At 40.9% G+C, this 14,707-nt stretch overlaps 1 protein-coding gene across 1 annotated transcript; it reads right to left on the reverse strand.

Annotated features, from left to right (window-relative positions):
- Positions 1 to 4,950: 4,950 nt before the first annotated feature.
- LOC143854856 (uncharacterized) lies at positions 4,951 to 5,343 on the reverse strand. Its single transcript, XM_077364973.1, has one exon. The coding sequence runs from the start codon at positions 5,341 to 5,343 to the stop codon at positions 4,951 to 4,953; it is 393 nt and encodes a 130-aa protein (XP_077221088.1).
- Between the last annotated feature and the right edge of the window lie 9,364 nt (positions 5,344 to 14,707).

The following is a 14,707-nucleotide window of genomic DNA, read 5'->3' on the forward strand; positions in this document are numbered from 1 at the left end:
CTTCAAGCTGCCTTTGAGGGAGATTTTTTGGAAAAGCAAGGAATCTCTTTTCAATTTGTAATGCTAAATGAAGGAAGTCAGGATTTAGTAGTACTCGAACTATCTTTTCCCTTTGGATTCATTCCTGGGTCTATTTTGGCGCCAAAACTTGTTCTAGACATCATCTAGGGCTCAGAATCCGATCGGATGGTTACGATTGTTCAATGGATGGCGAGGCTATCTCTATCACATAGATATGTGCCACGTGTCCTCGATAGAGTACCTAATAACAGCAAAGATAGAGCACTACAGCACTATTTCGCGTTTGTGAAGAGTTAGTTACTTAGTTACATGAAGTTCGTCTCTGGTAAAAGACTAAAAGGCAGTGATAGGATAGCCAAAAAAAAAAAGTAGGGCCCACATAATAGGGTGAGCTAAACCATTCATTTGTTGGGCAAGGCATAAGTAGGCCTTGCCCCAAAATTCTTCACTATAAGATGATCCTGACATTCTGATGGGAAGGTTAAGATCATCCTATAGGCTCTGTTTACTTGTGTTCCCGAGATAGCAAATCCCTGGAAAATAGCCTCTTTTTTCTTTGAAAAGACGGAATTCTGGTGTTCACTTGCTTTCCTGGGAAAATAGAATTACACATGTGGAATTTCTACAATAAGTCAAAAAATGACATGAAAAAGCCCATTCCCCACCCCCTCTTTAGGGATTTCATTTCCGACCAAAAACACTCAGATTTCGTTTCTCGGGAAAACTAGTGCAAAAAGAAGGGCAAGCAGTTTCCCTGAAAACCTTTTCCTGCGCAAGTGAACAGTCCAGAAACAGTCCAGGGAGACCTTTTCCTGCACAGATTCCTTGGATTTCTTTTCCTAATGCCACGTCAGATTCCCGGGAAACATTTTCTTTTCCTTTCCCGGAAAAACAAGTGAACAGAGCCATAGAGAAGACTTCTAGGGCAAAGGAGGTTGAAATTACATTTTGGCCACGGTATTTCCGTGGAAATACAAGTGCAGCCAAAAATAAAGAAGACCCGACCCGCATATTTATGAGCCATCCATTTTACACCCAATGTATTGGAACTTGGAAGTAGACCTGGCAAACGGGTAACCCGCGTGGGTACGGGTACCAGCGGGTACGGGTAAGAAATACTAGCACGGGTATGGGTAGCCTTTCATGAACCCGGAACCCACCCGGGCGGGTACTATACCCGCAGGTAACCCGGCAAATTTAAAGAAGAAATTATATATATGGGGAAATGTTTTCTACACGATACCTTGGATAAGTTATCTGAGCAACAGCTCAAAAAAACATATGGGCCCACATTGTTTCGATGATCCAAAGCATTCATTTGGATAGTCCAAAGATAGATAGAGTGTGCACAAAAAATCTGGTCCACAAGATTATCCTAACCCTTCGATTTGTGGAGGTTAAAGTGGATGGGTATAAACCTTCACAAATCTGTCCATTTTTAACCTCCAAAAATCGAAGGGTTAGGATGATCCTATGGAGCTGATTTTTTAGGCACACTCTATCTATGTAAGGGCCTATCAAATGAATGCTTTGGATCATCCAAACAATGTGGGCCCAAATGACTTTTTAAGCTCTTGCTCAGATAACTTATTTGAGGTATCGCTCAGAAAACGTTACCAAAAGAAATTATATGATGAATGGGTGTATGAACACATAAAGGTGGTACGATGGATGTACAACCCTTGATATTTAATCCAACAGCAGCTTCTTAACAAGTCAGCTGCTGTTGGATCAAATATCAAAGATGGGATGATGAGTACATGTTTATACGCCCATTCATCATACAATTTCTTATTTACTTTAACAAGTGTTTGTTTTGGTACAACCAAAGATACCAGTCACATAGTCTGATTGCTTTGACTTGTTTTGTTGGCCCACCCACATAGTCTATTTTTTACTATTTAGTGTCTAGGCCTTAAGAATAAAAAGTTGAAAACCGAATGGCGGGTAACCCGCGGGCACCAACGCCCGACCCAGACCCACTCGCGGGTCACGAGTACGGGTTGGGTGCGGGTTTTTTTTTTCGTGGGTAATGAAATTGGTACCCGTACCCCTACAGGTCGGGTGTACCCGCGGGTACGGGTCCCATTTTGCCAGGTCTACTTGGAAGGCGAGTATAATTCTAAGAAGAATCTTTTTAAGGCACAACCTATCAACGTTAGCTGACGTAGAGTAATTGGGGGAGAGAGAATCTTTTGAAATCTTTATGATTTGTTTTGACTGTATATTTTTTTGGCTGCAGAGCCCACGAGTCACATAGTCACATGTAGCCCATCTCAAATCAGGAGAAATTATATGGTGCCCGACCGTGAAGTAGCGTCAAGGTGGTACTTCAAAAGTACCACCTTTGATATTTAATCCAACAGTAGCCTCTTAAAAAGTGGGCAGCTGTTGGATCAAATATCAAGGGCGGTACCTTTTTTATTGTACTTGACAGTCGGGCATCATATAAAAACTCATCAAATCAGATCCAACATAAATGAGGAAGTCCAAAAGTCGATAGCTGCCTTCCACAAAGCGCAAGGGGTAGATTACAGAAAAGTACTGAATGCGGGCTGATGTTTCGAGAAATTACGGATTTCGAACAGCTTTTAAAACAAGAATGAAACACAGACTAATCTTCAAAATTGGGTGGTGAAAAGACCTTGATACCCTTATAGCATCGACAGAGTCCTCCTTTTTCATTACTGCCTATTAAATTGGCGCGCTTCACGAGGCTTCTTTTGGTTCGTTTGAATGTGTATTTGAACCGACAGAACCTTGGGTTCCTTCCTATCTTGGCCGTCGGAAATAACTAGAGACGGATGGATGTTTGACACATTTTGGAAAACTTTTTGAAACGCTGAAGTTATTGAATGCTTTTTAGAACGCTGCCCTTATCTTTTCTCACTTCTCTTAGTAACATTAATGATTACTTCTCTTTTGGCTTATAATCTTTTCCCTTATCTTTTGGTCCTCATTATTTACGCTGCAGGCGTACCCACTTTTGGGCTTACCCATTAGTTCCGCCGGCGTACCCACTTTTGGCTTAGAATCTTTTCCCTTCTCTTTTGGTCCTCATTATTTCCGCCACCGGCGTACCTACTTTTGGCTTAAAATCTTTTCCCTTCATTTTTTATCCTCATTATTTACGCCACAGGCATACCCCAAAAGTGGGTATGCCGGCGTACCCACTTTTGGCTTAGAATCTTTTCCCTTCTCTTTTGGTCCTCATTATTTACGCCGGCGTACCCACTTTTGGCTTAGAATCTTTTCCCTTATCTTTTGGTCATCATTATTTACGCTGCCGGAGTACCCACTTTTGGCTTAGAATCTTTTCTCTTCTCTTTTAGTCATCATTATTTACGCCGCTGGTGTACCCATTATTTCTGCCGGCGTACCCACTTTTTGCTTAAAATCTTTTCCCTTCTCTTTTGGTCCTCATTATTTACGCTGCTTTGGGTACGCCGGCGTACTCACTTTTGGCTTAGAATCTTTTCCCTTCTCTTTTGGTCCTCATTATTTACGCCGGCGTCCCCATTATTTTTGCCGGCGTACACCCTATTTCGGCCGGCATACCCCATTATTTATGCCGGCGTATCCATTACTTCCGCCGGCGTACTCCTGAATTCCGCCAGCATACACCCTATTTTCACTTACACCCTATTTCTGCCGGCATACCCCTTAATATTCCGGCGGCATTCTCTAGAATTCGGTAGCGTTCTCAGCCAAAAGAGACGTGAGAAATAATAAAATATTCAATAATGTCGCCGTTCTAAACCAAAAGAGAAGTGAAAAGTTTGTAAGCCAAAAGAGACATATTCAATAACGTTACTATTCTAAGCCAAAAGAAAAGTGCGAAAAGATAATGATTGACTTTGGGTTGTTAGCGTTCCAAAAAGTTTTCCAACACGTGCCAAGCATCCATCCATCTCTAGTTGTTTCCGACAGCCAAGATAGAAACGAACCCAATGTTTTGTCGGTTCAAATACACATTCAGACGAACCAAAAGAAGCCTCGTGTAACGCGTCAATTTAATGGGCAGTAATGAAAAAGGAAGCTGAATGACGTTTCCGTTGATGTCAGAAGGGTATCAGGGTCTTTTTCCCACCCGATTTTGAAGATTAACCCAATAGTTACCATGAGTGGATTGTATTTATTGGGAAAGGGTACCTTCAAGATTCGCGAGCATAACTAACATAGAGTCCGAAGGTATGCAACCCCATAAACGGGGCACAAAAACTACCTTGGCAAGGTGAGGGGCTAGATTGAATGTACTCATGGGTGTGAAAGAACCAATTACTACAAAAGCTTAGAATGTTGTTGGTATGAGTTGTTACCAGGTAATCCCTCTGATACCATGTGAAACTACCAATTACTTTTAAAATGGGTCAACTATTCTGGTTAACTCCGAAGGCGCCGCCTTTGAATGGATGATGTCATCAGGTTCCACCAAGACTCCTACCTTGGCATAATTTATGAGTGAGTTGGAATTGACTTGCTAGGAATCAAAGGATAACTATATTTCTTTTATAGATAGGAGAAGGTTCAAAGAAACTCAATTACGTTATTAGCTTGATCAATAACAACCACCCAAGATAGTTATTAACCTGATCAACAACCTCAATTTGATTATCTAGAAAATCATGGACTCTTCTCAGCTCAAAAAGAAAGAAGAAAGAACAACAGAAAAAAATTGAGAAAAATATGATATCACCAAATGAAAAAAATTAATAGATGTTCATACAATCTCACCATCTATATGTATACTATGAACATGATAAACAAACATATGACTCCCCTTCCAATCTAACCAACTTAAAAAAAGAAAGAACCCAAGGCAAAATTACCAAGATTTCCACAAGATTATGAGAAAAGAACCAAAAAGATCTCTTCTTTTTTTTTCACGAGTTTTAAAAAAGAAAAGAAATTTAAGTACTGTTTTTTCCTTCAAACAACAGCCAAATCCCTAGAAGCAACAATAGACTTGCAAATTTCAAGAACCATCCGAATTTCAAAGTCACTAGACGACTCCTTAACCGTTCTAGCCCTGGGGATCCTTTTCCCACCAAAAGCGTTTCCACTCTGTAACGAGCCCGTATTTCCCACCAACTTCAACATCGCGTTCATGTAAGCGTCTCGAAGCCGAGTCAATAACTTTATCGGCGAGTAAATCTTTATTCTCAGCTTTGGGATTGCACGAATCTTCCATGATCGGCGAGTATTGCCACCGAGTCTTACCGTTTTTGGGTTCTTCTTGCCTGACCCATCAAGGCGTTGGTAACTTCTCCTACGCCAGTATCTTTGTAAGCCTTTAGAAAACTGTGAAGAGAAAAAATCCATATCTTTTTTGCCCTTTTTTCTGTTCTTCGAGTTTATGAGAGAAATAGGCAGAAGGTTTTTGTTTTGGATGAGGAAGGTGTGGCAGCTATAAATAAGGAAAGCATACTTTGGATGGGACTAAATTAGTGTTCCATGAAGCCTCCGAGTAGGTTCCGAAATATGACTAGCATTCTAAAATGCCGGTTTGACTCAATAAAATATTTACCAAAGGAATCTGTTTTCACGTGTAATCAATTTCTTTTTTAATACTCTCTCTCTCTCTCTCTCTCTCTCATATTTTTAACCTTATATTTTAGGTTTTGAAGGATTTGCTAGGACCATCCCAGAAGGTATTTCGCGTCTTGGCTGTTGCATGTGAGAACAAGCGCGAAATGCCCTTTGCGATGGTCCCTAGCAATTCCCTAAGTTTAAAGTAGGGATTGCACTTGGCCCGGGCCCAATCTGAACCCGACAGGCTCAACCCGATTTTAGCTAGGATTGTACGTGTTTGCCTTCCCTGGAATTGGGTTGGGGCTGCAAAGAGCTAACCCACCATGACCCATTAATTTTATGGTAATTTTCTTGAGACCTGAACCCTATCTGATCCGACCCGTCCTCGGACCCAATATCCTTTGTTTTGTATTTTTTATCCAAGCCAACCGAAACCCAAACCGAGCCGATTTGGAAAATCTGGTTGGACGGGCCGGATTAGGGTTAGATATTTAAAGGTGGGGTGGGTTAGGATTGACCCTCCTCAAATTGCGGTTCAGGTTGGGTCGACTTAGGGGTGAGGCAATCGTAACTTTGGTTGGGTTAGGGTTGACCCAACCTGCCCGAGTTTCACCTATTAGTCACAAAAATCAGCGTCGGTTTATGCAGTTTCGTTAAGAAAGTCTCCCAGTCACGTGAGATTTCAATTCATGTGCTGATCAATTAAGCAAAAGGGAGCTTGGGTTGGGCTCCACCCGAACTCGACCTCCATCCCCTAATTTTATCGTGATTTTCTTAGGGTTATGTTTTTCTTTTGTATATTTTTGTTTGGCCCGAGGTGAACCAGAACCCAACCTGACTCAACCCGATCCGATTTGAAAAAAAAGAAGAAAAAAAGGGTTAGATGAGTTGGGTTAGGGTTGGGATATTCAGAGGTTGGTTGGGTTAGGGTTGACTGCTCTTAATCCGAGTCTCCGGTTGGGTCCGGTTAGGGTCGAGGGAATGCTATCTCGGGTTGGGCTAGGGTTGGCCTCAACCCAATCCAAACTGACCTGAGTTGCACCCGTAAATAAACAAGAGAAACTTGAACAGTTATGTTGGATTTGCACGCAAAAGCAATAGTCACACATCGAACATGTGAAATGGATGTGGATAGGTTTATAAGGGAATGGGCACCCTCCCTCTAACAGCTAGCTTTTAGGGGTGAGTTCTACCCGGTTTGATTCCCAACAAATGGTATCAGAGCTGGGGCGTGGTAACTCCCGGGAAGAGTTGCCGCCGCATGGAGGGGCAAGATTGTTGGAGTTCCACGCAAAAGCAATAGTCCCACATCGAACATGTGAAATGGATGTGGATAGGTTTATAAGAGAATGGGCACCCTCCCTCTAACAGCTAGCTTTTAGAGCAACAAGATATTTAGGCCATAGCTGTTACAAATTTTCTATCAAGTTGCCATTGTTTGACTCGTGAAGATTGACCAAAGCTTTTGGACTCCTTGTTTCAGTCCCAAAAGACAAAAGGATACAACACTGCTCATGCCCTGTGGAACTTTTTAAACAACAAGGTTGCTTAATTTCTTCATTTCTTATCATTTTCCACTTTCTAGAGCGGGCGGAACGGAATTGTGGGGTGACTCTTTTTCATTGAAATCAGCAGTTTTAGCCGCCTATAATTAAAATTATAGAAAAAATGGCTAGAACCGTGACCAGGTTTTTTTAAACGCCATTTCCTAGAATTTTTATTTATTTTTCCATTCCCCACAATGAAGATTAAAGAACATAATCAATCTTAAATATCTGAATCGTTGAAGAAAAAATTCAAAGACTACCACAATTTTTCTGCAGTGGTCTCTAGAAAAGCTCTCATTGATGACAAACAGTAGAACCATATGATAAATGTTAAATAGGAAAATAATTTAAGTACTAATTAGAGATTATTACAATTAACCCTGAATAGTGCTTATATAGATCACTTTAGGAGATATACATGTGAAGAAAGACAATTATCCTAATCTAACTTAACTGTTACATCTAGCTTAGATGTCTAATCGAAACGGTTTCTGCGATGATCCCTAGCAAATCCCCTATCTTAAATACTTTCATTGGCTGTTGCAATTTCGCCGTGCTTCCACTAGAACTCTAGAAGTTGGGATGTTGCCCATATTTGACTGAAGGAGGGTTGGTGAGTTTTGTTTATCACACGACCAAGGAAAAAAAGTAGGAGGGTACAGAAGGTAGCATCATGCTTCCATTAAAAAAATTCATTTTTTTATTGGTTAATCATCATTACTAAAAGGCAACCATGACCAAGCCAGTCATGCCCCCCCAAACTCAATTACAGTACATGAAAGTCAATAAAAAACGGGAAGAGAGAAACATGAATTCGTCATGAAGGACGAAAGTTTAAAAACTCCAATCCGGATCTAACCACACCGGAGCGAGCTAGACTGTACGCGTCTACATTCGCCGTCCTTACGTGGTGATAGTGCACCACATGACCATCAAACATATCAAAGATCTCATTAAAGGGTTCAGAAAATCTCCACGGATGAGGGGATCCGCTTTCCAACCACCTAATTATGTTTAGGGAATCTCCTTCCATTCCCTCTCCACCATCAGTCTGATGCCTTGAAGGATAGCTTTCACGTCTGCCTCATTGGAATCTTTTATCCTTATCGGGCCTAAGAAAGCTCATTTTGTGATCATATTCTAATCTCTTAGAAAACCACTTATGTATGAAGGCCCCGGCTTCCGAGGCTAAATTCGTCAAAGTTTAGCTTTGACAACCCGTCATCAGGGGGGAGTCCACCTAGGGGTAATCACCTCTTCGTTTTCTCTGCTACTACAAATCTCTTTCCAACATATTTTATTGTCGAATGCCGAGTAAAAGGAGAAATCACGGAGGGCTTTTGCCCAGGAAACCACTAAGGGGATGGTCCTGACGAAGGAGAATGAAGCGCTTTTGACTACATTCTTTAATGTGCGGGCGGGCATTTCTTTCTTTCCATATGACCTAAATTAAAGCCATGAGTGCCAAATTCCATAAGATCTTTCCCTTTTTTGGCCGTGGGGCATAAGACCAACTACCCAGGAACTCTGTCATTTGATCATGAAAAACCCAGCCTATACCATCTCAATAGAAAAACAGTCTCCCTTGCTTGCACACATATGGCACAATGGCCGATGATAAGCATATGACAACGGTGAAGATGATCCTAACTCTTCGAACAGTAGAGATTTTTATATGAGGTATTGTTTTATTAGATTGGAGGGTTAGATCATTAGATGGAGAAGACTTTTGAGGCAAAACCTATTTAAGTTGAGGCTCAACAAATGAACGGTTTGAATCTTCAAACAAATTGGGCCCAGTGAATATTCTAAAGAATATGTGTTATATGATGTGCCATACAATAGGTGTGGCCCAATGAGTATTGCATCCGTTCGTAGGTGAGCCTATGTTTTGAAAAATATAGTAAATCCCACTTTGTTCAAAGATCCAAAACATTAACTTGACCATTTAATATGTAGATAAACTAAAACATATAGAAATATCTATACCTTGAAGAGCTAGATCATCCAACGGAGATGATTTTCATGGGATGATGTATTTACATTGGGGCCTTAAAACCTGAAAGCGCGGTTTAGATTTTTGAAAAAGGTGGGCCCTACTTTTAAAAAAAATTATATATGTGCACCTACACACAGTAACCATATAAATTAATTCTCTTTCAAGGATAAATCTGCATCCTTGTTCGGTTGAATCGGTTGTGATGGCACAACCAATACAACACTTGTACAACAAACAATCAACGAGAACAACACTGGCACACCACACACTCTCTCTCCCAACATAAACCTTTGGAACAAGTGAATTATTTAGATCATTAATAGATAAGCCCGTCTATACTTATTCCCACAACCAGTACTCTCTCTCTCTCTCTCTCAACTTAAACCCTTGACGTGGCCGAACAATGAATTGTTTTGATCTGTGAAGATGGACATTATAAAAAGTGTATTTTAATTTAAAAGATTACTTGAGCCCACCTGGTTCGAAGATCCAAACCGTTCATTTGTTGGACCCAACATAAATAGGCATTGCCCATAAAATCGTCTCCGTAGGATGATCCAGACCCTCTGATCATATGGAGGGTATGGAGATGATTTTGGGGGAGAGGCCTATTTACATTGGGGCCCATCAAATAAACAGTTACGATATTGAAATAACATGGGTCACAATTAATTTTCTAATAAATATTCGTTATATTGTATCTGTGCGTAGCTGCACGTATTTAAAAAAATAAAGTGGGGCCCCTTGTTCAAAGATCTAAACTGTTCAATTCTTAGGCCCATACGTCAATACATCGTCTCACAAAAATGATCTCCATTGGATGATCCTTACTCTTCGATCTCTAGAAATTCTTATATGGTATATTTTATCAACAAATTAGAGGGTTATGATCATCCAATTGAGATCATTTTTGGGGCTCAATCTAGAAATATTGGGTCCCAACAACTGAATGGTTTGGATCTTCAAACAGGTGGGTTTCATTGTATTTTTAAAAATAGAGGCTCACCACGAATGAATGTAATATACACTGAGGTCAAAGTATTTTGCGGCACACCACATATAATGTATATTCTTTAGAAAATTCACTGGACCACTTTGTATGAAGATCCGAACTGTTCATTGGTTAAACCTCAACGTAAATAGGTTGTGCCCCAAAAATCATCTCATCTCCATCGGAAGATCCTAACCCTTAAATCTAATACAACGACACCTCATTTAAAATTCTCTACATTTCGAAGGGTTAGGATCATCTTAGGGAGATGAGTTTTGGAGCAAGGATCATCTTAGAGAGATGATTTTTGAGGCCTGGCAACAAATAAACGGTTTGGAACTTCAAACAAAGTGAGCTAAAGTCATTTCCCTTTTTAAACAATACACTTTTTATGGTGTCCACCTTCTACAATGATCAAGACCATTCATTGTTGGCCCTAAGAAAGATTCATGTTCAGAGAGGGAGAGGCTTTTTATGGTGTCCACCTTCTACAATTATCAAGTCCAATAATTGTTGGACCCACTAAAGATTCATTTTGAGAGAGACAGAAGTTCAGAGAGAAAAAGAGAGAGTATCGGTTATCAGAAAGTGGGCCCATCATTCTAACTAATGGGCAGTGGAGGGCAAACAAAGAAGGTGGTGGTTATCAGAAAGTGGGCCCATCATTGGGCCAATGGGCAGTGGGAGCTGAGGAGGGGGCAAGGAGATTACTGCGGCACATAAATTAGTAGTCCGGTGGACTATACACTTTTACCCCTATCATCTATGTCTCAATCTCAAAACTCTCAACTGGTGGTAAACTACTAAACCCCTCTTCCTCTTATCTCCCATCATGAACGGAATCCAGAAGGCAGCCACCAAGATCTCCTGGAAAGCTAACCCCAAGCGCGGAGAAAAGCGATTTCCATTGAGCAAATTTTTCGAGGAAAACCACAGAAAGGCAAAGGAAAGTGCGATTTTGGGGCCCGGAGGGGGTTTGGGGATCGGTTGCGGTGCGGGCATCGGGTTGGGATTTGTTGGTGGAATTGGGTACGGAGGTTGGCCGTGGAACCATCTCAGCCTTGTTTTTGGGGTTGGAATGGGTTGCGGCATAGGGCTCGGCGTGGGTTATGGCCAAGGGCTAGGGTTTGGTTTAGGGCTTAGTGATTTGAATTTTCTACCTGAAAAGAGAAGAAAACCTGAGCCCAATTGGGTTGTAATCGAGATATGATTCTTCATGTTTTCACTACCAATTTTCGATCCAAGAAAATGTTATGAGTTGGATTTCCGAAACCAGATGGGATTTGTTTTTTAGTTTTGGATTTTGGATTTCATTTTGTCACTATATCAATGCATCTAATAGGGAATGCTATTATTATTTGGGCTTTTCACCAAACAGGTGGAGTACTTGATGTCACTTAGTAACCACTAACCACTCTACCATTTGATACAAAATTGAAGAGATTGAAAGCTTGAAACTAGTCTAAGTCGTTCCCTTGTTAGACTCAACTCCACTCAACAAAGCCCTCAACAAAGCCTTTGTCCCAAACTAGTCGGGTCGGCTAAATGAATTTTATGAAAATGTGAAAGGAATCTATCTGGCTCTAATCCTTTCTCTAATTGGGTTCTTCTACGTGGATCATTTTCTTCCATTCTATCCTATCCAAGGCCATGTTCTCAGTTATTGTTACGAACTCGGATCGGTTCACAACGGTTTTCATCCTCTTAGAGGGAAGATCAGCCTCTTGACCTACTTCAAGGGAAGGGTCGTTCCTCCTTCTGTGCAAAAACACAAATTTGGGATAACTTTCTTCATTCCTTTCAAAAGACTGGTTACACGTTATTTAAAACATAGTTAACATTTATGTTCCTAGCTATCAAGTATTTCCTTACTGTTTCTACCCAAGTTGTTTTAAGTCTACCCCCTCTTTTTACTCCATCAATTTAGCACGAGTCGTTTTTTCCCACCGGGAAGAGATATGTCTCCTTCCCTCGTTAGACAAGAATAAAAATTTCGCCGCTGCAATGCTTTCGCCTCCACACTGACTTGGAAAATGTTAACATTTTTTTCATAAATAAGGGATGACTCTACCCCTTCCATAATATGGAATGGGTAGAGCCCCTCCCCTAGCCCTTATAATATATATTATCAAGGTATTTTTGCCTATTAGGCCCTGATATCAATAATATTTGCCAAATAGTCGTTAGAATCTCATATTATCCAAAGGGAAGTGATATTTACGCCCCTTTTCATCACCAGGGACACCCAGTGCTAGTGTAAGTGGCAATCAAGCCCATTGGATTCTACTGACGTCAAGTACATTAGCGCCCCTTTAGTCATTGATACACTGCTGCCACGTGCCCCTGGTGATGAAAAGGGGCGTAAATATCACTTCCCTATCCAAAAGGTTTTACTTTTACAATATAATTGCCAAATTGTCCCTAATATAACTGACATTAATTTTTGCAGTCAAAATTTTGAAAATGACAGTTATGCCCTTAGTTGTAAGCATTAAGGATTCACACATTTTTTGACCTTTTAGGGATGTTAAGTGGTGGACTGCTATGCACGTGCAGCCTAATAATACAGTAAGCCCCACATTATTTGGATGATCCAAACCGTTAAACTGTTGGGCCTTAACGTAGGTATGGTGCGCCCTGAAAATCTTCTCTATAACATGATCCTAGCCGTCTGATTCATGTGCGTTTCAATATTATCTTAACTGTCCAATCCAGTTAATACGCCTTTGATTACCAATATAAAAAAAAAAAAAAACTGTCCAATCCATTTGCGTTTCAATACCATGTAGCATGTTCACGCACAGTCGTGTTCCATATAATCTCGTATGATCCTAACCTCTTGATTTGTGGAGGTCTCTGTCCTCGTCAGTGTTAGCCACTTCTCATCACATGGAGTCACTAGTTTGCTGATTTTCCCCCCCTCAACACTTGAAGAACACTGATTTATCACGAAAAAAATTCATGGTGGCCAAACATGCCCTCAACGGTGTCAAAAAGTGTTATGAAAGGATCAAATATTATTTGAAGAGGAATGTTCATGTCTTTTTATCTTCTACAAAAAGAAAGCTCAGGGGCTCATTTTCAACAAGATTCTCTCCTCTTTCACTCTTGAACTTGGAGTGCTGCCCTTGGCTCAGGCATTGCATAGACTTATTTCCATGGTAGCCACCTGCATAAGTGTGGTAAAAAGCATCGTCTTTCTTTGCCTACCTTAAATTTCTATCCATCCTTATATCTCATCTTTACGTTTCATTGATTATTTGTGCTTCATTGTTTGGTCATTCACCATATCAATTTGTCCCAAATACGCATTAATTTATGTTTTCGTTGCATGAATGGTGTAATTTTCAGGCCATAGGAAATCTAAAGTAAGGCCATTTAAATAAATGGTTTGGATCAATCAAAGACGGCACTTTAACCGGCCAATCTCTCTCTCTCTCTCTCTCTCTCTCTCTCTCTCTCTCTCTCTCTCTCTCTCTCTCTCGGGACACACTTGCCAACACGTAGTTTTTAAGTTGAGGAGAGGGGTGGAGTCAGCAACTTGAATTCTCAAGGTGACGTGGTCGAATCCAATGAAGTTGCCGGTTCATACATACCGAGTGCTTGGCTAGTTTTTAAGGTGAGGGGAGGTGGGGCCGGAGAGGATCCCAACCATACAATTACTTGTGATGAACACCCCCACCCACCCCCTAAATTGGACACACTCAACTACTCCAATTGTTGTTCTACATTCGAGGAAGGAGACACTAGAGAGGTCTTATGCTACATCTTGGATGCTAGTGTGTCACCACATGGGTAGGGCTATTCCATCTATCTCTATCCACATTTCCCCTCCCCCCTTCTACTAGGCTTCAACGTTGGGAATAGTTTAGAATTCTAATGTAATCAGAGAAGAAAAATAATTAATGGGTAGGCCGCTGCACCACCGCAGTGGTTTGCCCAATCTAAGTCTGATTGATGCCTGCATGGTGGCATGGTGCCGAAAAAGTGGGCCCTATTCCTTATGCTGTATGACCCACATATTTCACCGAATTGGAACAATTGTATGACATAGGCTGAATGGACAAGGGCCCAGCTCCTGACTTAGATAGGGGGTGCCCAGGAAATCTTCTTCATAGGATGATCCTAACCCTCTGATTTGTGGAGATTTAAAATAGATGGCAAAACCTCGACGGATCGGAGGGTTAAGATCATCCCACGAAGAAGATTTTCTGGGCACCCCTGTCTATGTCAGGGCCCACCAAATGAATGAGTTGAATCACCCAAACAATATGGACCCCACTGTGTGTTTGGACTGCACGGCCATCCACCATATAAAATCTCCTTTTAGAAAACATGCATTCTAGAAGCGGCTTTCCCAGTCTTTTGTAGAAGCGATGCTCCAAAAGTGCTTGAGCTTTGGTCCCCATACTTTTGAACACGGATTTCGGTCGAGACCGAAACCGAAATCCACAATCAAGGTTTAAAATTTCGGTTTCGGTACCGATTTCGGTTGAAATTTCAAAATTTCGGTCGAAATCTGGTACCAAACCCGAAACTAATATTTTATTCAATATTAAATTTCGGCCGAAATTACAGAAATTTCTGTGAAATATTAAATTAATATTAAAAAAAAAA

The sequence above is a fragment of the Tasmannia lanceolata genome, unplaced genomic scaffold (assembly GCF_043159265.1).
Source record: "Tasmannia lanceolata isolate RefF3 unplaced genomic scaffold, GAP_Taslan_0.1 ptg000020l, whole genome shotgun sequence".
In the NCBI taxonomy this organism is placed as follows: Eukaryota; Viridiplantae; Streptophyta; class Magnoliopsida; order Canellales; family Winteraceae; genus Tasmannia; species Tasmannia lanceolata.

Bases quoted from the DNA above. Each gene is read 5' to 3' on its own strand.
- LOC143854856 (XM_077364973.1), bottom strand. From the start codon at position 5,343: ATGGATTTTTTCTCTTCACAGTTTTCTAAAGGCTTACAAAGATACTGG.